This window comes from Castor canadensis, chromosome 8 (genome assembly GCF_047511655.1).
Source record: "Castor canadensis chromosome 8, mCasCan1.hap1v2, whole genome shotgun sequence".
NCBI lineage: Eukaryota > Metazoa > Chordata > Mammalia > Rodentia > Castoridae > Castor > Castor canadensis.
In genome coordinates, this window is record NC_133393.1 from 132,919,117 (window position 1) to 132,940,556 (window position 21,440).

Consider the following 21,440-nt stretch of genomic DNA (forward strand, 5'->3'; position numbering starts at 1 on the left):
ATTCCACCAGTCCTTTTTTGTGATGGGTTTTTTCAAGTAGAGTCTTGCAAACTATTTGCCTGGGCTGCCTTCAAACTGAGATCCTACTGATCTTTGCCTCCTGAGTTGCTAGGATTACAGGCATGAGCCACCAGCGCTGAGCTACTTATTAATCTCTTATAAATAGGAGATGGGTTTAATTTAGTCCTTCAGCAAAGAAAATGCCTAGTGTGCATGCAAGATCTTGTTAATAAATACATGATACTCCTTTAAAATTTGTTGTTTGGTGGTGGGAATCAAACCCACGGACACAGGCATAAAGAACTAGCACTGTACCCCAACCCCATTTAATCATTTTTAAGTGTACAGTTCAATGACATCACATGTATACATGTTGTGCAACCATCACTATCATTCATCTCTTTAACTTGTTTCATTTATAAGCTTATTTTTTTTAAATCCTTATAAATGATAAACTTTTCCTTTTATATTTTAAATACCTGTTTCTGTTTTTCTCTGTTACCCAGGGTAATAATTCTTGAAGATGAACTTGAAAAGCTTGTTTGTACTAAAGAAACCCAGGAACTAGTATCAGAGGCTTATCAAGTACTAGAACAGAAATTAAAGTTGATTGAGCCCCATGTTCAAGCAAGCAACAGTTGCTGGGAGGAGGCCATTTCTCAGGTGGACAAACTGCTGCGAAGAAACACAGATAAAAAAGGTACTTGTGAGAGATAACTTTGGCAGGTGCTTCTCAAACATGCTCATTCCACTCTGCTAGGATTTTATTAGTGGATTTCTGGTTTACATAATGAAACTGGCTTCACAGAATTTCTTGGTTTTACTTTTTTAAAAAGTCAAATTCATGTACAAATTGACATATTTTAATATAAAATGAATAAATTTGAACATTCAAGTGAACAATATCTCATTTTTTTCAAAAACTGAAATGAAGAGATACGTTTTAATAGTATTTTCCTTATCAGAACTTCCAGAAACTTATTGTTGGTTGAGTGTGGTGTCCTGTAATTCTAGCAATCACAAGGCTAAGGCAGGAGGGTTTTGAATTAGAGAGCAGCCTGGTCTACAGAGAGCGACTCTGTCCCCAAAAATGAAAACAAAAACGAATGACTTTGCAATTAGGGGCCAGTGGTTGGAGATAGAGCTTAGTGGTAAAGCACGAGCTTACCATGCACAAGGCCCTGAGTTCAATCCCCAACACACACACACACAAAAAAGAAAATGTGATGGTCAGAGGCCAAATACTGAGGGGTTTTTTTTAAGCATTTACCTCAGTATTAGGAAATAATACACAAATTATGCAGTTGACACCACTGCACATTCATTATTAACAGTCTGAATATGTTACGTGTCATTATTTAACAGGCCTGAACTTTGTGTTACCAGGTAAAAAGGCAGTCTTTTTGTTTTTGGGGTGTTTTTTTGGTGGTAGTGGTGGTCCACAGGTGCTGTACCACTTGAGACACTCTGCCAGCCCAAAAAAAGAACGTCTTGAGATTTTTCCACTAGACTGCTTTTATTTACTCCGATTTTGTACTTATTTTTTCCATCATTTCATTTTGAATGTTTGATAGTAAGTTTTTTAAAGTGTACTCTGAACCAATACCATGTTCTTCCCTTAGATCTCTATGATGAGGTTAATCAGACTTATGCATTGAATTTGTTTTGTTGCCAAAAATAATATTATTTTTGCTAGATTTGCAATATTCTGTTTAATGATTTAAGAAAGCTGAATAAATTTTTCTTTATGTTCTGCCTTCATACACATATATGAAATACATCAACCATATCCACCCTCCTTTACCCTCTCAATTCCCCCTCCCTCCCACTAGTACCCTTCTCCTAACAGGACTTGTTTTACATTCCTGTCCTTCAAGTGTATGTTCATTATTCAAAGGAGTTTTGCCAAGGTATTTCATCTGTGAATATATTGTATTTTAATTAGTCTAACTCCCTCTATTATTCTTCCTTACCCTTTCTCCCCTACCCCCTATTATTCAATAGCTTTCAGTGCATTTTGTTATGCCTTATTCCTATACAGATAAGTATCTTTCAGTATTATTTGCTTTCATTCTCTTTTCCTCTTCCTCCTTCCCCTAGTCTCTGCAAACATTTGTACTATTGGAAACATGTATCTATGATCATGTGGTACATATCATGTTTGTGTATACACTTAATCTTTTGAATCTGTCTTCCTCATATGAGCAAAAACATGAAACTTTTGTCCTTGTGAACCTGGCTTACTTTGCTAAACATGAGGAACATTTGCCTGCAGACAACGTAATCTCACTCTTCTTTATGGCTGATTATTCCAGTGTGTGCACATGTATGCGCATGCATGTGTGTGTGAGAGAGACATTTTCTTATTCCATTCATCAGTTGCAGGACCACTGGGCTGTTTACATAGCTTGGCTATCATGGATAGTGCTGCTATAACTATCTTTATTGTATCTTGATTTACATTCCTTCAGATATGGCAGTTCTATTTTTAGTTTTTTGAGAAGCCTCCATACTGCTTTCTATAGTGGTTGTACTAATTCACAGTCCCACCAACTGTATATAAGGGTTCCTTTTTTACCCCACATCCTTGCCAACATTTGTTGTTGTTTGTGTTCTTGATGGTAGCTATTCTGATGGGAGTGAAAAGCAATCTTAATGTGGTTTCGATTTGCATTTTCTGTATGGCCAGGGATATTGAGCATTTCTTTGTGATTTATTGGCCATTTGTACTTCTTCCTTTGAAAAATTTCTGTTCAGTTCATTTGCCCAATTCTTCATTGGGTCATTGATTCTTTGGGAGTTCAGTTTTTGAGCTCCCTGTAAATCCTGGTAATTAATCCTTTGTCAGATGTATAGCTACCAAAGATTTTTCTCCCACTCTGGGCTGTCTCTTCAGTTTGGTGACTGTTACTGTTTCCTTTGCTGTGCAGATGCTTTTTAGTTTCATGTAGTCCCATTTGTCCATCCTTTCTCTTAGTTGTTGAGCTATTGAAATTCTATTCAGGAAGTTATTCCCTATTGCTCTGTGTTCCAATGTATTCTATATTCTTTCCTGCACTAGTTTGAAAGTTTCAGGCCTTATATTAAGGTCTTTGATCCTTTTTTTTTTTTTTTTGTGGTGCTGGGGATCGAATCCAGAGCCTCATGTATGCTAGGCAAACACTCAGCCACTGAGCTACATCCCCTCTTTGATCCATTGATATTAGTACACAGTGAAAGACATGGACCTAGTTTCAATTTTCTGCATGCAGATTTCCAGCTTTCCTAGCACCATTTGTTGAGGAAACTGTCTTTTCTACAAAGTATGTTTAGGGCTCCTTTGTCAAAACTCAGATGACTATAGCTAGGCTAATTTATGTCTGGGTCTTCTATTCTGTTCATTGGTCTTTGTGTCTTTTTGTGCCAGTACCACGCTGTTTTTATTGCTATGGCTCTGTAATGTAGTTTGAAATTAGGTATTGTGATATTCCAGTGTTGCTCTTTTTGCTCAGTATTGCTTTGGCTATTCCATGTCTTTTGTGCTTCCCTATGAACTTTATCTTCGTGAGGAATGTCGTTGGAATTTTGATGGAGATTGCATTGAACTTCTAGATTGCTTAGTAGCATAGACATTTTCATGATACTAATTCTGCCTATCCAGGAGCCTGGGTGGTCTTCCCATCTTCTGATATTTTCTTCAGTTTCTTTTCTCAGTGATTTATAGTTTTCATTGTAGAGGTCTTTCACTTCCGTTGTTAAATTTATTCCTAAGCTTTTTTTTTTTGAAGCTACATTAAATGGGATTATTTTCCTGAATTCTTTCTCAGTCTTTTCATTATTGGTATATAGAAAAGCTACTGATAATTGTATGTTGGTTTTTGTATCCTGCTACTTTGCTCAAAGTGTTTATGTTGTCTAGAAGGGTATTGGTGGATTTTTAAAGATAATTGAGGTATAAGATCATATCTGCAAATAGGGACATTTTGACTTCTTCCTTATATTTGAATTCCTTTTATTTCTTCCTCATGTCTCATTGCTCTGGAAAAGAATTTTGAAACTATTTTGAATAAGAGTGGAGAGAGTGGACACCCTTGTCTTGTTCCTGACTTCAAAGGAAATGGTTTCAGTTTTTCCCCATTTAGTATGATGTTGGCTATAGGGTTTTTGTATATATCCTTTATATGTTGAGGTACATTCCTTTTGTTCCTAGTTTCTTCAGAGTTTTTATCGTGAAAGGGTGTTGAATTTCATAGCAGGATTTTCTGCATCTGTAGCCCAGGCTGACCTTGAGCTTGTGATCCTCTTTTCCTCTGCTTCCCAAGAGCTGAATAAGCCATTTGTTAATAATGCTCTGTTAGTTTGAATATTTTAGGAAGTAAACAATTTTGTTAGCAAGATTTTTTTAATGTTTTATTTAGAAGTCATTTCAAACTTACAGAAAAAAATTGCAAGAATAGTTTGAAATTCCCTAGTTATCATTCTGCCACATTTGTCTTGTCTTTGTATGTATCTGTATGTGTATAGAATTTTTTTGGTGCTATTGTGTTTAACTATATAAGAGTAAGTAATAGACATAAAGTATTATTATCGCTACATTTTTTATTGGCAGTTTTGAAAAACATGGACATTCTCTTACATATCCACAGTATACAATCAGAATTAGGGAATTAACACTGATACACTGTTGCCATTCATCCAGTTCACAGATATACTCAAATTTCCATGACTGTCCCAATAGTATTTTTATATGCCCAAACTCAAATTCTGTGATACCTATGTGCCATGATCTTTATTTTTCTTTAGCCTTTCCTGAAAGTATTTCATGTTAACTCTTTTGAGATACATGTCACAGGATGAATGAATCTTTAATACATTATGCTAAGTGGAAAAGGCCAGACTATATAGTATTTCATGTATATGGCTTTTTTTTTTTTTTTTTTTTTTTAATGATACTGGGGTTTGAACTTAGAGCTTCACCTTTGCTAATCTTACCACTTGAATCACTCTTTTTGAGATAGGGACTCACTTTTTTTGTGGGTTTTTTTTTTTTTTTTTTTCTCTTTTTCCCAGGCTGGCCTCAAACCTTGACTCTCCTGATTTCTGCCGCCTGAGTAGCTACATTACGGGTGTGAACCACCAGCCCTGGCAACATGGCATTCTTAAAGTGTCAAAGAAACAGAAAACAGATCAGTGGTTGCTAGGAGTTGGAGATGGAGGAAGGAGTTACAGAGGTGGCATAAGTTGTTATTTGGGGGATGGAACTGCTCAGTGTCTTGCTCAAGTGACTTTGTGTATTTGTCTAAACTCATAGAATTATATAACCTAAAAGTGAGATTCTTAAGTAAATAAATTACTTTAAATTATTCTTGCCCACTTGTAGTTTTTGCTTGAATTTGATATTACTATGATGGTGCCAATTGGTAATTTCTAATTCCATGTTTTCTTTGACTGTTATTATTTGGCACTCTAGTGTAAGGTAAAATATCGCTTCTCCCCGCCCTTACTTATTTTTATCAGTAAAGACAGTTTCCAGTTTTATTCAGTGAATCATAATGTGTTACTATTACATTTTTGTTGGTCAACTTGTCTGAGATTAGGCCAGAGGGAGCCCATTAAAGCTGATATTTTTTGTTTTTTTGAAAGGGTGGTAACAGTTTATTAAAGGCAATGGGAAGGCATCACAAAAAAGCAGTGGTAGCCTTACCTAGCCAGGTGGGCCAGGTGGGATGGAGAAGCAGGAGCAGAGAGTAGGCTCTCAGTTTCAAGGTATTTTAAACTGCCAGTAACCTGTGTGAGAGAATGGGTTTCGGTGGTCCTTGAGCTAGGGTGATGGATCATTCTGCATACACTTATGCTAATTTTCAGGTACCCTAACTTCACTGTGGGTGGTAGTTTCTTGCCTAGCTCTGCTGCTGGTAGAGGATTTGCAATTGAAGAGGGGGTGAGGGAGGGTGTCTAATCTGAAATGCCCTGGGCTAAGTTTTATAAATTTAAGAGTCCCAATCTTATTTTCTGTCCTGCCTCACTCACATAGCAGAAGGGCATGGTGGAGGAAGGGGGTAAGCTCTCTCTGGGGATTCTTTTATTGTTTTAATTTTTTTTCTTATTGTTGTACTGAGAGTACATTGTAACTTTTACAAAAGTTCTTGAACCTATTTCAGTTAAATTCACCCTCTCCGTCATTCTCCTTTATCCCTCCATCCCCATTCCTCAAATAATTTCAACAGGTCTCATTTTTCCATTTTCATACATGAGTACATAGTATTTCCACTACATTTCCACTATATTCACTTTCCTACATCCTTATATCTTTCTCCCCATACTGGTACCAACTCCTCCCCCCAGACGGGACCTGTTTTATCTTCCTATTCTGTGTTTTAAGCTGATATGTATCAACATTACTTTTTGCACTTCCTTACTTCCTTGTACTTTCCTTGCCCCAACTTTGACATCAGCCATGTCACTTTACTGGAGACTGGGATTTAGAAACCAAGCGGTGGGTGCTCGTTGCCATGGGATGTAGTTGCTTTTATGCCTCTCAGTGTATGGATGGAGCTTCGGAATATTTGTGTGTACTTACACACCCTTACACACATGCCAGTCTATTTCTGAATCTGTTTATAGATGTTATAAACCATGACTCATACCAGTAACTCCAATTCAGTTTCAACACCACATGATTTATTCTGTCCTTCCCCTTCCCATTTTTGTACCTCCTTTCTCTCATTGTGAGGAACTTGGCTCACATCATCTTCAAAATATTTACTTAACTCCAATCCTTTTTTCTGTAAGTAGTCTCTTGACACTGTGGACTGTTGCATCAGTCACACTGCTGCAGAGAGTTCTTCCTGTCCTGGCCCAGCTTCCTTTCACCACATTCACCCATACCCACAAGACTCTCCTACCTTGGTCCTGGCATCTTGTCATTGCTTGCTGGCTAAAAGATCCCTGCACCTCTTCACCCTCAGCATCCAGATATGCATACAGGCTGCCTCTTGCCAGCTAAGAGTTATTTTCCTATTAGCACCTGTATTGACTCCCTTCGGTAAATATTTTAATTGACCTTATCATTTTTTAAATTTTCTTTTAGTTCTTTCATGAAGAACTAGGGTGTTTTTATATCCTTAAAATTTCAAAAGCACAAAAGAGTAGGAATGTGGTGAAGAGGCTCCACAACTTTATTCTTGCTTTTTCAAGTTGACGGTATATTCAGCTGCATTGTACACCCATAATTAAATCAGATTTCTTGATGGGCCCTTCTTATGCTATTTTTAAGAGTCATTTGTAATTCCTACCCTGACAACTGTCTATTCATATATTTTGTCCATTTTTGGTTTGCCCATTTTCTTAATGATTGGTAGAAGCTCTTTTATGGGGCTGGTGGAATAGCTCAAGCAGTAAGACTACTTTCTAGCAAGTATGAAGCCCTGACTAAGCTCTCTTATGTGTTAAGGAAATGACCTTCTGTGATATCAAATGCAAATTTTTCCCTGGTTTATTATGTATAGTAGGTTTTTTCCTGCAAAAATATGTATTTTTTTCCTCATGTTTTCTGAATTTTTATATCATAGATAAAAACTTTATTTCAAATTTATTTTATATTTTCTCATGATTTCTTCTAATACTTTTGTGGTTTTATACTATTACATTGGCATTACTAAAAATTGCCAAAGAGGTGTGGTGACTTATCTATAATCCCAGCACTCAGGAGGATCATGAGTTTGAGGCCAGCCTGGTATACAGAGCTGGTCAGCCTGGGCTACATGTGAAAACCTCCCTCAAAAATGCAAAAACAAAAAAGAATTGCCATAGAGGGCTGAAGTATAGCTCAGTGGTAGAGCATGTCTAAGGCCCTGGGTTCAATCTCCAGCACCCAAAAGTTGTACCAGTGACAAAGTAGTACATTGGATTTGTTTGATTTTTTTTCTTTTCATATAAAGAGCTCAATATATAGTATCAGCATTGATAAAACGAAATCTGTGTTCTACTAAATAGGCAGTGATGGAGCCAGCTATGAAAGAGGCTGTAGGTAAGGAGGATCACAGTCTAAAGCCAGGCCTGTTCAAAAACTTGAGATCCTACCCAAAAACTAACTAAAAAGTATGGGGTCATGGCTCAAGCAGTAGAGTTGCTGCCTAGAAAACTGTAAAAAAAAAAAAAAAAAATCTGGCATTTAACACAGGTGTGTCTAACTGTAGTTTTTAGCCTCTCTGCTATTCTTTCTTTAGTGCTACCTACTACTGTAATTTGTGTCGGCCATCTTGCCTACAGACAATACTCCAGTAATCTTTTTATAACATTTCCTCAATATTTCTTATTTTCCTTTTTTAAAAACCATATATCTGTCATTACTCTTGAAAGATAAAAATCTAGATATGTAAGCCATACTTTGTTGTGTTTGCTTTTTTGAGACAGGTCTCACAATTGCAGGCCAGGCTGACTGTGAACTCATGATCCTCCTGCCTCAGCTTCCTGAGTGCTGAGCGTACTTCTTTTTAAGTAGAAATAATGATGAGTTGAAGAAGGCTGGATTTATGACTAAGTAATCCTGTAATTAGATAATAAATTTGAATTTCAAGTAATTAAGTTAAAGATAAACTCAGATGGATGATCTCGTCAAGATATTTACTTACTTGAGAAACTCATTGACAATCCTGACTTTTTTGTCAGAGGGGACAGGGGATTGAACTTAGGGCCTTCTAGCAAGCATTCCCCACAGTCATTTTGCTTTTAGTTTGTTTTTCAGATAGGATCTCAGCTTGCCCCAGGCCAGCCTCAGGTAGCTATCTGCCTCCCTAGTAGCTGGGATTCAAGTCATGCACCACCATGCCCAGTCCCATTCTAACTTCTGGGGGTTAAAATAGCACAGATGTAAGACTGGTGGTTTTTTTTTTTTTGTGAGGAAGCATGGTGATCTTTATGTCTTAATACTATTCCTATGATGTGGACAAAATACTTGGTTCAGCAACGAGTATCTAGTGTATGCCAAATACTGTGGTAAGGTAAAGAAGGCAGAAAACCAGGTCCTCTCCTCTAAGAGTTTAGTTTAACTTAAAGTTAAATTGTAAACCTACTGATGTTACTGTTAACTTTAATGTCTTTAATTTTTGTAAATGAAAGTTTTAATCAGAACAAGTTGGACTATGAAATTAAGAGTGTTAGTACCAAAGATATTTTCATTCGCTATTCACTCATTTCTGCATGGCCTGTTTCTCATCTTTATTCTGCAACCCCCCCCCCCCCTTTTTAAGGCAAGCCTGAAATAGCATGTGAAAATCCACATTGTACTGTAGTACCTTTGATGCAGCCTACTCTACACATTGCAGACAAAGATCCAATCCCTGAGGAGCAGGTAAGGATAAAATTTACTTTTTCTTTTTTCCCTAAAGAAGCATTTCATATACAAAGTTCATCTACCTTTCTTAGTTTTTTTAACATTAGCATATATTAGTTATACAAAGGAGCTTCACTGTGGTATTTCCATACGTGCTTACAATGTACTTTGATCAAATTCACCCTATTACTCTTATTCCCCCCCTTTTAAAATAATTGTTTAAAAGTTTTATCATTCTATTTCTTTTTAAGTGACATGGATTATTTTCAAATGGACAATTGTGAATAACTTGTTGAATTTCTGTTTCTAATGAGCTTCAAAATTATAATGTAATGTAAAGCATTAGTTCTTAATGCCTTGAATTTGAATTAATTGAATCCACTAGTAGATTTTTTTTTTTAAGTGATTAAACACAATAAAAGTTAGTGTATTGGTAAAGATACCTCCTGGAATGCTGGAAATGTTTTTATCTTGATCTGAGCGGTAGTTACCAGTATGTGTGCATATGTAAACCTCACTTTATTTGTTTGTTTGTTTTGGACAGTGTTTTGCTGTGTAGCGCAGTCTGGTCTCAAACTCTTAATCCTCCTACCTCAACCTCCCAAGTGCGGGGATTACTACAAGTAAATGAATGCTATGAGAAATTGCTCGAAATAAAGTGCTTTTATTTATTTATTTATTTCAGGAATTAGAAGCTTATGTAGATGATATAGATATAGACAATGATTTCAGAAAGGATGATTTTTATTACCTATCTCAAGAAGACAAAGAGAGACAAAAGCGTGAGCAGGAAGAATCCAAGAGGGTGCTGCAAGAATTAAAAACTGTGCTGGGATTTAAAGCTTCAGAGGCAGAAAGGCAGAAATGGAAGCAGCTTCTGTTTAGTGATCATGGTAAGCACCAACTTCAAAAAGGGAATTCCTTTCTTCTTGAATCATGAATCTTATTTTTAACTGTAGAATTGTGGACCTACCAGTCAGCATAATATTGTGTAGATGCAAAATCAATTTGATCAATAAAAGAGTAGGTATATAATCACACTGGGAATATGAACTCATACTTTTCATTAAGTTTTTAAATTTTTTCTATTTATGTGTTTTGGAGTGAACATTGAGATGAGTAATCTAAGCTGGGTGTGATGGTACCTAGCACTCAGGTGGTTGAGGTAGGAAAATTGCAAGTTCAAGGCCAGCCTGGGCTATTTAGCAAGACTCTTGTCTCAAAAACCAAACCAAACAACAAAAACAGTGAATTTGAGATTCCAAACTCTGTTCTCCATGTTAAAAGTACCTCAGTGAAACACAAGCTTAGTAACAGTGTTTACTATTGAAAGAAATAAAGGCCTAGGCCATTTAGTCACATCATTAGGGCTACTCGAGTGAGCTGGGCACTGCAGTGGATGGCGGGGAGGAAGTGCTTCCATGCACTGCCTCCATGCTCATTTGGACAAGCCTGGATGGCTGGTAGTGCCAGAGATTGGCCTTGAACCTCTTTGTGACGCTTGCACTTTCCCTCAGTCATGCTTCCTGCGAGGCACAAGGAGGAATGAGAACAAGCTTGACCGAGCTCTTTCCTAGTCGAATGAATTCCAGAGTGTCTTATGGACCCTCAAAACCAGTTGCCTACCTTTTCCTTTCTTTCTAGAAGTAGATCGATTAGCTATTCTTCTGCTCCTCAGGGTTCTCTTCTCTTCACTTACAAGCTTCTCTTTCTCCTAGTCCAGACCCATATTTCTTGCTTTTATTTTTCCTCTTACTTCCCATTGGCCCCCTTTATAATCACTAGATTACGCTCAAATATTAGAATATCCTCTTAGCTGACTTCCATTTTTTGTTCTAAGCTCTCTTATAAGCTCTTTCCAGACTTTTTAAAAACCACCTTGATAATAGCTCTATCTTAAAATGTATGATGGTTCTCTTATTGTATTAGCCTCTCCATAGGAATACATCATTTCCTATTATATCTCCCCTATTTTTAATGAAAAAACTTCCTCAATTTATGTTCTTCTAATATAGTTCCACAAATTTACTACTTTTATTCATGAGGAAAATTCATGCTTATCCCTTTACCATGAATTCCATCTTCTCCGCCAAGCTGTCCTCTCTACCAGTTTCTCCTCTGTGCATCCTCTGACTGGGCCAACCCTGCTACCTTTCGTACTACTATAGATCCTCACAATAGAAAGGCATTCTATTGAGATGGAAAGGAAGTCTGGAGCAGCAGAGTAGAGAAGGGAAATGATGAAGAACTTCCCAGAAGCAGCAATAAAGATAAGAGTTTGTATATTTTTGTCTCTATAACTAAACTATAGTCTTCCTAATAGAGGCTTTATTATCCTCCACAGCATTCATTCAGCAAGTTATTTGTTCCACAAGTCATTTTTCATTATCTGTTTATATGCCAGCCACTGTTTACTGCTGCATCCCTAGCACATAGAACAAGAGACAAAAATGTCTACCCTCCTAGAGGCTTACAGTCTTAACATGCTTATCAGCTGATTCCCCACCCCTTAATGCAGATTCTGTCCCCCCATTCAATTGACAATAATAATATCAGTCAACCTCTAATACATTGCATTCATTAAGGACTAGAAGATTTATAAACTAAAAATTAAATACTGAAAAAGATATTTTACATAGGCTTGTATCTTTTATTGTTTAGCATTTTCTTCATATAGCTTTAAAATTACCTGTTGATGTTGTGGGCAAATGAGAGAAATGTATCTTGTTTTCAGGTATGTGCTTTTTGGTATGGTTTACATTTGAAAAGGCAATTATTGTGTGTAGCTTGTGAAAATAAGTAAAAGACTGCTGGTAGCATAAAATGCTTTGCCCGTGAAAATTTTCAGTACATCTTCCAGAGTTGTTTTCATCTCTGCCTACAGGGGTAAAGTCGGAATGGAATTAGAGAGGGAAATTCTACACTGGAACCTGCTGTGGCCATTGTTTTCTGTGGTTGCTGCTTCTCTAGTGGAGTTACTGCAGCATAGGGATGTTTCTTGGAAACGGACACGTTTTACAAAATATTTTTAATACACGCCAGATCTTCAAGAAGCACCTTTTCCTTCCATCATGCTTCCTAATATATTGTATTGTACTAACCCCTCATGCTGGGAGGAGAGACTGCCTAGCAAGCAACCCACTGCCTACTAACATCAAGAGGGGCTAAATAAAACCTCATTTTCCTTGCAAGGACAACCTTCTGCCGTATGGATATATATTTATGTACTATACTTTGTTCAGTAGTTAATCTTGAATGCATATTTTATTTCATTTGTATTTTTCTGTGGCACTGCAAAATATGTAGCAGAATAGCTTTACTAGGGTCTTGTTAGGAAATTGGCAAGTAAGTTGAATTGTATATTGCCTTTTTTCCATGCTGTTTTTAACTTGTAAATATATGTATGTGTGTTGAAGATACAGTTATTCTCTGGATCATTTCAGACCTTTTTGCAGTAAAAACTACATTACTCATTCTTTAATAACAGTATTTCTCAAACCTTAGTGTGCAGCAGAATCGAGTGAACGGCTTGTAAAACCTAGCTGAACCCCAACCCCAGAGTTTGCAATTCAGTAGCCTGGGGTCAGGCACAAGTACTTGTATTTCTAACAACTTCCTAGATGATGATTAATCCTGTTGGTTCAAGGACCACACTTTGAGAACCTCAGCTTTTGATTTTAAAAATCTTCAGCAAATCCCCATTTCATTTCATTTTTTAGGCATTTTATCTCACAAAGTTCTCCAGATGTATAAATTTACATTTATTTTACTAGAAAGTTTTATTGAGATTTTATTTATTTATTGTTCTTTTTAAGAAAAAGGCTACTGGGATTTTAAATTAAAGTTGAAATCATTGCTGAGTCCTTAGTTATTTTTTTCTTTTCTTTTTTTTCTTTTCTTTTCTTTCCTTTTTCTTTGAAGCTGTGTTGAAATCCTTGTCTCCTGTAGACCCAGTGGAACCCATAAGTAATTCAGAACCATCCAGTAATTCAGATATGGGAAAAGTCAGTAAAAATAATGAAGAGGAAAATAGTAAACCTACCACAACTGACAATGAAATAAGTAGGACTGAGTATTTATGTGAGGACTCTCTAGAGGGTGAAAGTAAAGACAATTCAGCAAATGACTTCTTTCTTCGAGGATCTAAAGAAAGAATGTACTACCAGTGTGAGAGTGAGGATGAAGCTCAGCAAGCCACTAGTATTGGTCTGGCCACTGCCACTCCAGCTCCCAGGGACTCATTACAACCCTCCATTAAGCAGAGGCTGGCACGACTACGACTGTCACCAGAATTTACCTTTACTGCTGGCCTTGCTGCGGAAGTGGCTGCTAGATCTCTCTCCTTCACCACCATCCAAGAACAGACTTTTGGTGATGAAGAGGAAGAACAAATAATTGAAGAAGATGAAAATGATGTAGAAGAAATGTGAGAACCAAGGTGAAATGATTTTAGATTGTTCCTTTTACAAACGTTTTAGCTTCAAGATTGGAAAGGGAAAATGAGTATAAGTATACTATATGTAAAGCTAAGATGTGAATTTACCGGAAGAACCCTGGTTTGAACAACTGATCTCAAATTGGTAGTTACCTGTAAATGGCAGATCTTTTAGGAAAATAGGAGAAAGGTAAGGGCTCTTTTGAATAAACTGCTGTTTCATTTGTGGCACAACTGATAATCTTGAAAATTCTTCAAGTACTTTTAATAAGAAGTGAATTTATCATTTCTTGCCAGAATTTGCTACCATAAGTTGACTAGGACAATTCTCTTGCAAGAACATTAACATTTAGTATGACTCCTTTTTACTGTATCCTTGCAGTTAATAACTGCAGCTATTATGTTAATAACAACTTGTTTGTATTTTTTGTTTATACCAGTCTTAAAGATACAGGTTCTGAATAAAAAAAACTTAATTCATACAATTGATGTGTGCTGAGGTTTGCAACTTTAAAAGTTTCAAAAGTATTTGAGTTATGACACATCTTATGTTTTTTGTGCATGTATGTGTTCAGTAGTTAATTTTAAGATGTCCTGCAATCCTTAAAAGAAAAACTCTGTACCATTTTAAGAAATGCCGTTTGATTTTTTTCCTTCCTGTTGCAACTAAAATAGACGATATCAAAGTGGGATCCCATATTCATAGACCCCACCCCCAACTTAGCAGAAAGCTCATGGTGTCAGTTTGCCAGGAGATAATTGTGTGTCCTTGCCACAAGCAGGTCACAATGCTGCTCTTTTCTAGCCCTGCCACTTTAATGATACTCAGGAAACCTGTCACCTTCTTGGAAAGCACCCTTGTCTCCTTAGTATTTCATTTATGAACTACCTCTTAAAAGAGACTGCTTTCCAAATTGACCCATCTCATTTGTTTTGTGTTGTGATTGCATTATCAAAGAGTGATGTTTTCAGAAGTATACTATTTTTGAAACCTGTAGCTCCTGTGCACTAACTTAATTTATAGACATTCTGGGGGAGAAATGTAGTTATAACTTAATTTATGCTGCTGTCCCGAAAAGGATATTACACAATGAATCTAGGTTGTCTTTTAAGTTAAGAAATACATTCAAAATCCTGTAACTTACTTTTAGTGGGTAAATTTACTCATACCAAAAAAGTTTTTTTTAATAACTCTTTTTCAATCCTGAGGAAAAACTTCTGCTTTATATGAGTAGTAGAGATCCTTTGTACCATAAGTGACTTTGCCTTTTGCCAGAATTCTGGGACTTAATTAACATGTTAGGAGCGATATCATAGGTTGAACCTAGTTAGAAATAGCTAAATTTCAAGAAAAAGAATTTTCTGGTTTTGTAACTGGCTTCTGTCTTCTTAACAAATATTTGGGGTTTGTTTTCTTATTTAAATGACTTAGTTTTCCTGCTCCATTTTTCCTTGGATTTAGAAGCAGTTACATAAAAATTTGGGAGTCTTTCTCTTAACCTATGACCTTACACAGGAAGAATTAAGAGTTTAATAATTTTCAATTCTTTCATTTTGTTTCTAGTACACCAATTTGGGAGACATGTCATCATAATATTTTATCAGTTTTATTCAGTGCTCTCTGAGCTGATACTTTTTTAACTCTGCAAGATAAATTATTTAGATCAAGAATTCCCATCTTCCAGTGTGATCTGTTTTATTTCACTAGTTCATGAAAACTTTGCTGTTGAAATCATAGTATAAAAATGTTGGAACTTTTAACTGAATGTTCTTTTTGTGTGTTTTTGAAATTTCTTTCATCTTTTAAAATATTTCCAAGATATAATACTATCTTCTCTATGAAAATTCCTTGATTAACTTTTTCTCATTATATGTCAGTGTTCATCAGTTGTTTCAGTGAATACCTAGATCAGAATAAGCCAGAAATCTTATTTTTTTAGGCCATACTCACTGTAATTCTTAGTAATTTTGGATTGGACCTAGGTAATGTATATGACCAATAAAATTTAAGACTCTGTCTAGGACTTCATTCTTCTTGCCATGAGTAACTTAGTCTATGTAGAAAAACAGGTCAGTGCAATAGAAGTGGGTGTTATTGTTCATTGCTTTTCTAAGAATATTTTACTTTCTCTTACCAGATTTTTGACTAGTTTTATTTGTTGCCATTCTATATCCAGAAGAAGCACTCCAAGAAAAAAACGTGTGGGAAAAATTTGCAGTTGTACCTCTGAAATTTTACAGTATTATTTTTTAAAGCTGAATTCTCGTCAGGAGTAGCATTTGGACATCTTTTAATACAAACATTGCCACGGTTTGTTTTACCAAAACAACTTAGTACTCAACGAGGATGCGTGTAAGAGACTGCTTGGGTCACAGTGAAAATAGGATTTTTATCTGTTCTACCTACAGATAGGAAAGTTGTGGCAGTAAGTGATCTGGTGCCAGTTATCCTTTTCCTCTGCTTCCATTAAAACTGTACCTACCTGGCATATCTAAGGCAGACTCTTGCTGGTTGTCGATTTGTGATTTTCACAAGGTGTGTGTGTCATCTGACATTTTAGGTTAAATTCTCGCTAAAACTAATTGCACCCTCAACACCTGAGTTTATTTCATTAGGAACTGATGCATTGACTCAAGTTTGAATTCTTAGGTTATGGGAGAATCAGCAAGTCAGTAGAAACACATGTAAGGCAAATTATTAAGGATGTTTAAGTAAATATGTTTCAGCTTTATTACAGAAGGACAGGCTGGAGTTTGAATCCCAGACCCTTCATTTAAAAGCTATGAATACAGCCAGCCTTATCATGTTGGGAGGAATTTTCCCAGCAAAACCTGAATTTCTCAGTTGCTAAATGATGTTTGCCATTTTCTCTCAGAAAGAGTTTTAAAAGGAAATAAACTTTTTGAGACTGAAAAATAAGATCCATTTATAAATTTGTTAGTAAACTGAGTCAAAAATTTTAAACTCAATTTTCTCTTTTAAAAAAAAGTAATATTCTGATTCACATAGTAGAAGATACAAAGGTTTTAATGTTAAAGCATAAAAAAAATCAACTTCTGATACATTTCAAAAATGATAGGTCAGTGCAATGTTAATTAGAAAGGGCCCTATATTTCATTTCACTCTGAGCACTGTTTTCTTCCTGGGTAAATTATGAAACATTTTGCCACATTATTATGGATAACATGGGGGGGGAAAGTTCTACAGATCTGTTTTAATCGTAGCTTATTGTTTCTATACCAAAATAAATCAAGGATACAAGACCTCAATATCCTAAGACTATGGTACAGTCAGCCAAATCATTGTTTGAGCTGAAGTAGCTGTCATGCTATGAATGACACCCAGACAAGCATAAAGACTTATTTTCCCTATTCTATTTGCAGGGATATATCTCTGCAGTTCTTTCTTAGGTTAGACAATAAAACTGCAAGTATTTTAGGAGAGAAAATATAGAAAAAAATGCCCAGGTTCAGTAATGATTCATTCATCTGTCATCATTGACAGGTGATTAATTTGAATCATTTTTTCAGGTAACTCAGGCAAATCCATTTAATCACTGAACTTAATAGTCCAACCACTAAATGTACCTTCTACTTCTCCATTTTGTCTAGAGTTTACAGAATATGGTAGAACCTCTTCTTTGTCCTCTTTAAGAACATCATCAGCTCCTCTCATTGGGTGATAACAAATCCAGCCTCTGGGCCTACTGAGATATGTAATATTGCGTGCCACTTTACTATATAACTTCTCATTGCTGTGCTTTTTGAGTTATGTCCGTTGCTCACAGTTTCTCTATCTTCCCTTATAATCAGCTGTCACTTTTGCTGCTGTCTTGTGTGCCTGCCTCCTGCGATAGGCCCCTAATTTGCTGCTTCTAAATCTGCTGTGGACTGAGAGACCAGATTGCCAAGCTTGCTAAAATTGTGTCTAAACTAAGAGTAAGTAGAGTGAAGCCAGACTAAAGACTTTCCTGTAGTAAAGTGCATGGGCTTTGTGATACTTGTTTGGCTGCTTTGTATTGTTTCCCTCTTTAGTTCTAAGAACTTGTTTAAAACGTGGTTGAAAATATGTGATTGCAATATACTTGAAGTATTGATTCAGTTTCTGTATATTGATATTCCTAGGACTCTGTTAATGAATTTACCTGTAAAACAAAAATGTGTCATTGTGCATATTTCAGGAAAATATTAACTATTTTGTTCTTGTTAATTGTTCTTTAATACACAGGTTTAAAGCTTATACATTATTAATGTGAATTCTGTTCACCAAAACTTATATTCTAGAACTCTTGGTTTGTGACTAAGCATGGCTAGTTTAGTAAGAACTGGTGAACTTGACCATTTAAGGAATGAGCTGTTCTAGAAATTCCAGTTTTCTATTGAATTGAAACTTCCCACATTAAAATTTTTGGGGGATAATTTCTGAAGGAAATCTAAAACTTACACTCATTGCTGTCTTCTTGAACAATATATGAAGTACATTTTAGTCTTTTAATATTAAAATGATTATTATTACCATTAGTTATTATACTCCGATAAACTAATTAAACACTGAGAACTAGTTGTCCCTGTTATTGATTGCCTCATTCTGCTGGACTTATTTTAGTCTTCATGTCTTTGTTTTTAATAATTGCTCTGATTCGTCTGTTTATATAACTACTTAAGTGTGCTTATACCAGTAGTCTTTCTCCATCTTCACAACGTGCATTCTGATCTGCTTTGGTGTTGTAGAGTAGATGGGCAAGCTGATTAGAATTGTGCATAAACTAAGAATAAATATATGCAGAGTGAAGACCTAAGGAAGTGGATGATGTGTAAGTGCATGGATTTTTGTGATATCTATTACCTACCACCTGTTAGCTTGTTTTCTTTAATCCAGTGAAGTCATTGGGTTATATATCCACTCTCAAAATAGAGAGTGCAATTTCATTTCCATACTTCACTTTCTCTAACATTAGTTCTATACTATAATTCTTTGGCTCTGATTAAAACCAGTCCACTTGAAAACCAGGCACTGGTGGCTCATGCCTATAATCCTAGCTACTAGGGAGGCAGAGATGAAAAGAATCACATTTGGAGGCCAGCCAGGTAAATAGTTCATGAGACCTTATCTGGAAAATATCCCACACAAAAAAGGGTTGGCAGAGTGGCTCAAGTAGTAGAGTGCCTGCCTAACAAGCATGAGACCCTAAATTTAAACCCCAGTACTGACAAAAAAAAAAGTCCATTTGAGTTAGTATTTTCACTGTATTTTACATTTGAATTGGATACCACATGCTGTTAAGAATACCTTTGTTGGGCTGATTTTTTTTTTTTTAAGAGAAATTTGTCTTCATTTCTAAGACATGATGTAGATTAAGCCCTGGAAAATAAGAAAACATGTATTATTAATATAACAGAGACCTGAGAGGTAATAAGGTTTATAGACGCTAGACAAGGAATTTATTCTTTGCTAAGTATTATCTTTATTTTCATTCAACTAAAGAAAATATATGTTAAAAGTTTACCAAAAGTGAGAATGTGTTCTCTGATGCTACTTTTTAAATAAAATCTTTATTTTCATTCAACTAAAGGAAATGTGATACTGATAGAAATTTGAATGACTAAATTCTCACTGTCATTCTATATTGGTATGCTTAAATTACCATTTAATATGTGAAATATTCAAGCAAGGTGATTTCTCTCTTGAGTAAGAAAAACATGAAATTTTCATGTTACACTATTTGTAAGTAAAATTTAAAACTGTGTAAAAGTAAGTTCCCCTAGTATCAGTTTACTTTTACCAACAGGTGGACTCTGTTTTAATAGCCATATATTAACTTATGCTTCCATCACATATAGAACAAATAGTAAATCAGTCTATCCTTGCTAATGGAAGGGAATTTGTGGTACAACAATCATAAAAAAATAGATGATCTAATTCAGTGTCTTGTGACACCAAACATGGGTTGGTGCTACAAGGAGAGTGTCTCTTTCAGCCTAGTAGTGAGGAAAGTGATTCTATTCAGTGGCATTGCTATGAAACAGAAGGAGGATGAACTAATTCCAGGTTACATGCCTGCAAAAGCTTAGCAGGAATCAGAAGCAATTCATTGTATGTGTGTGTATTTATTTCCTCTCATTTACATCTTAAAAGTTTCTTAAGTAATGGATGATTTTACTATTTTTCAGTTTTATAACATTTCCTAAAGATTGGCTATATACAAATAGTTTATTGTTGAACTTTTTTTCTATAACTAAAGCATGTTTTCTACAAGTTAACTTTTTAATAATATCCTAAATGTATCCTTTTTCTCCTTCCTAATTAAATTAAGGAAATTAATTCCATTTCTAAATCAAAATATTGTCTGCACTTTCATCACACCAGTCTGTTCCTTCTGTTCATATTATGACTTAAATAATGCTTATTTAGGCACAGTACTAGCATGTGACAGTATACAGAAAGCTCCAGAAATGTCATTCCCATCCCTGAAAGGTTGGCGTATGGTCCTGGTACAGCCCTGGAGGTCCATATGGGTGAAAAGCCCAGAAGTCGACCTGAGCTGAAAGCACTCCCAAGGAGTTTGGTTTTGTTTGGGTTTGTTCTAGGTATGGTCCCAGGGATCCCAGATCAAACCAGGCCCCTGGGCCTATCCTAGAACCAACCTAAACTCGCGCATCATTCCTGGAACATCAAGAGTGTGAAGACTGAAGATGACCTGAGGCTGACCACACATCCTGTGTTCACCACGATTCACATCTTTTTTATGTGTGCCTATCTTTTAACAAGGATTGGTTGGTTAATCCTTATAAAATTAGAGAGATGACGTTTGGTAGCAATATAAAGTTTCCCCAGACTGACATTACAGTAATTTCCTATGTGGTTATTATTGTCAGTGAGGAGTGTTGTTCTTATGATTTTTACTATCAGAAAATAAAACAGATAAAAATGTCTATTTTTGAGCGGAAGCAACTTGGCCACAAAAACAAGAAAATCAACCTCTGGCCCAAAACAATCCTCTTCCAAAATTAGTGAGTTTCATTTTCTTAAACACTTTCTGCTTAACATTACATCAGTCTAATTTAGCTGAATGACTTCCATTTCTGAGGGGCATTTGGTCTTTGCCTTCTGGTTCCAGTGCTAAGTGATTTTAAACTCTTGTTTCCAGAAACTCATACCTTTTTCCTTTAGTACTGAGTCTGCCACATTTCAGAGCTCACTTTTAGAGATTTTGTATAATTAATGAAAACAAGCTAGAGTGATATAGTAGAAATGGGCTAAGGCCTCACATTTTGCATCAGTATTTTATAATTTTTAGTACGTTTCTTTATTTTTGTTCTTTTTTGCTCTGGATTTTAAAAATATTCTGACCTAATAACTACATCACATGGCTCCATACCATAATTGTACATTGTTACAGTCACATATGTCGAGGGTTTTTTGTTGTTGTTTGATTTAGAAGACAGGACTTAGAAAAAAGACTCCCAAGCCCATAACCTATGGTACACATGAAAATTCATTCTTCTGATAATGCTTCACATTGTCTGCTTAAAATACGCAGACAATGAGACACCCACATGTGAAAGGACTCAGACTGGTGCTTCCACCAGGCTTTCTCACACCAACAAAATTAGGTCAGTAGGTTAGCCTTTGAGATAGGACTGGGAGCCTGTGAAGACTCATGTGAATAACTCAGCCTTGGAATTAGTTCT

At 35.9% G+C, this 21,440-nt stretch overlaps 1 protein-coding gene across 9 annotated transcripts in view; it reads left to right on the forward strand.

Annotated features, from left to right (window-relative positions):
- Vezt (vezatin, adherens junctions transmembrane protein) overlaps positions 1 to 15,765 on the forward strand; it is a 66,865-nt gene extending 51,100 nt beyond the window's left edge. For 7 of the 9 annotated variants that reach the window (XM_020158127.2, XM_020158128.2, XM_020158130.2 and 4 more), the window contains 4 exons: positions 507 to 700; positions 9,231 to 9,331; positions 9,999 to 10,206; positions 13,235 to 15,765. In XM_020158127.2, coding sequence (XP_020013716.2) covers positions 507 to 700; positions 9,231 to 9,331; positions 9,999 to 10,206; positions 13,235 to 13,743 — 1,012 coding nt within the window. In that variant the 3' untranslated portion in view covers positions 13,744 to 15,765. Of the gene's footprint in view, positions 1 to 506; positions 701 to 9,230; positions 9,332 to 9,998; positions 10,207 to 12,197; positions 13,162 to 13,234 lie in introns of those variants that run through there. The other 2 variants (XM_074084156.1, XM_074084157.1) reach the window with 1 other exon arrangement.
- The last annotated feature ends 5,675 nt before the right edge of the window (positions 15,766 to 21,440 follow it).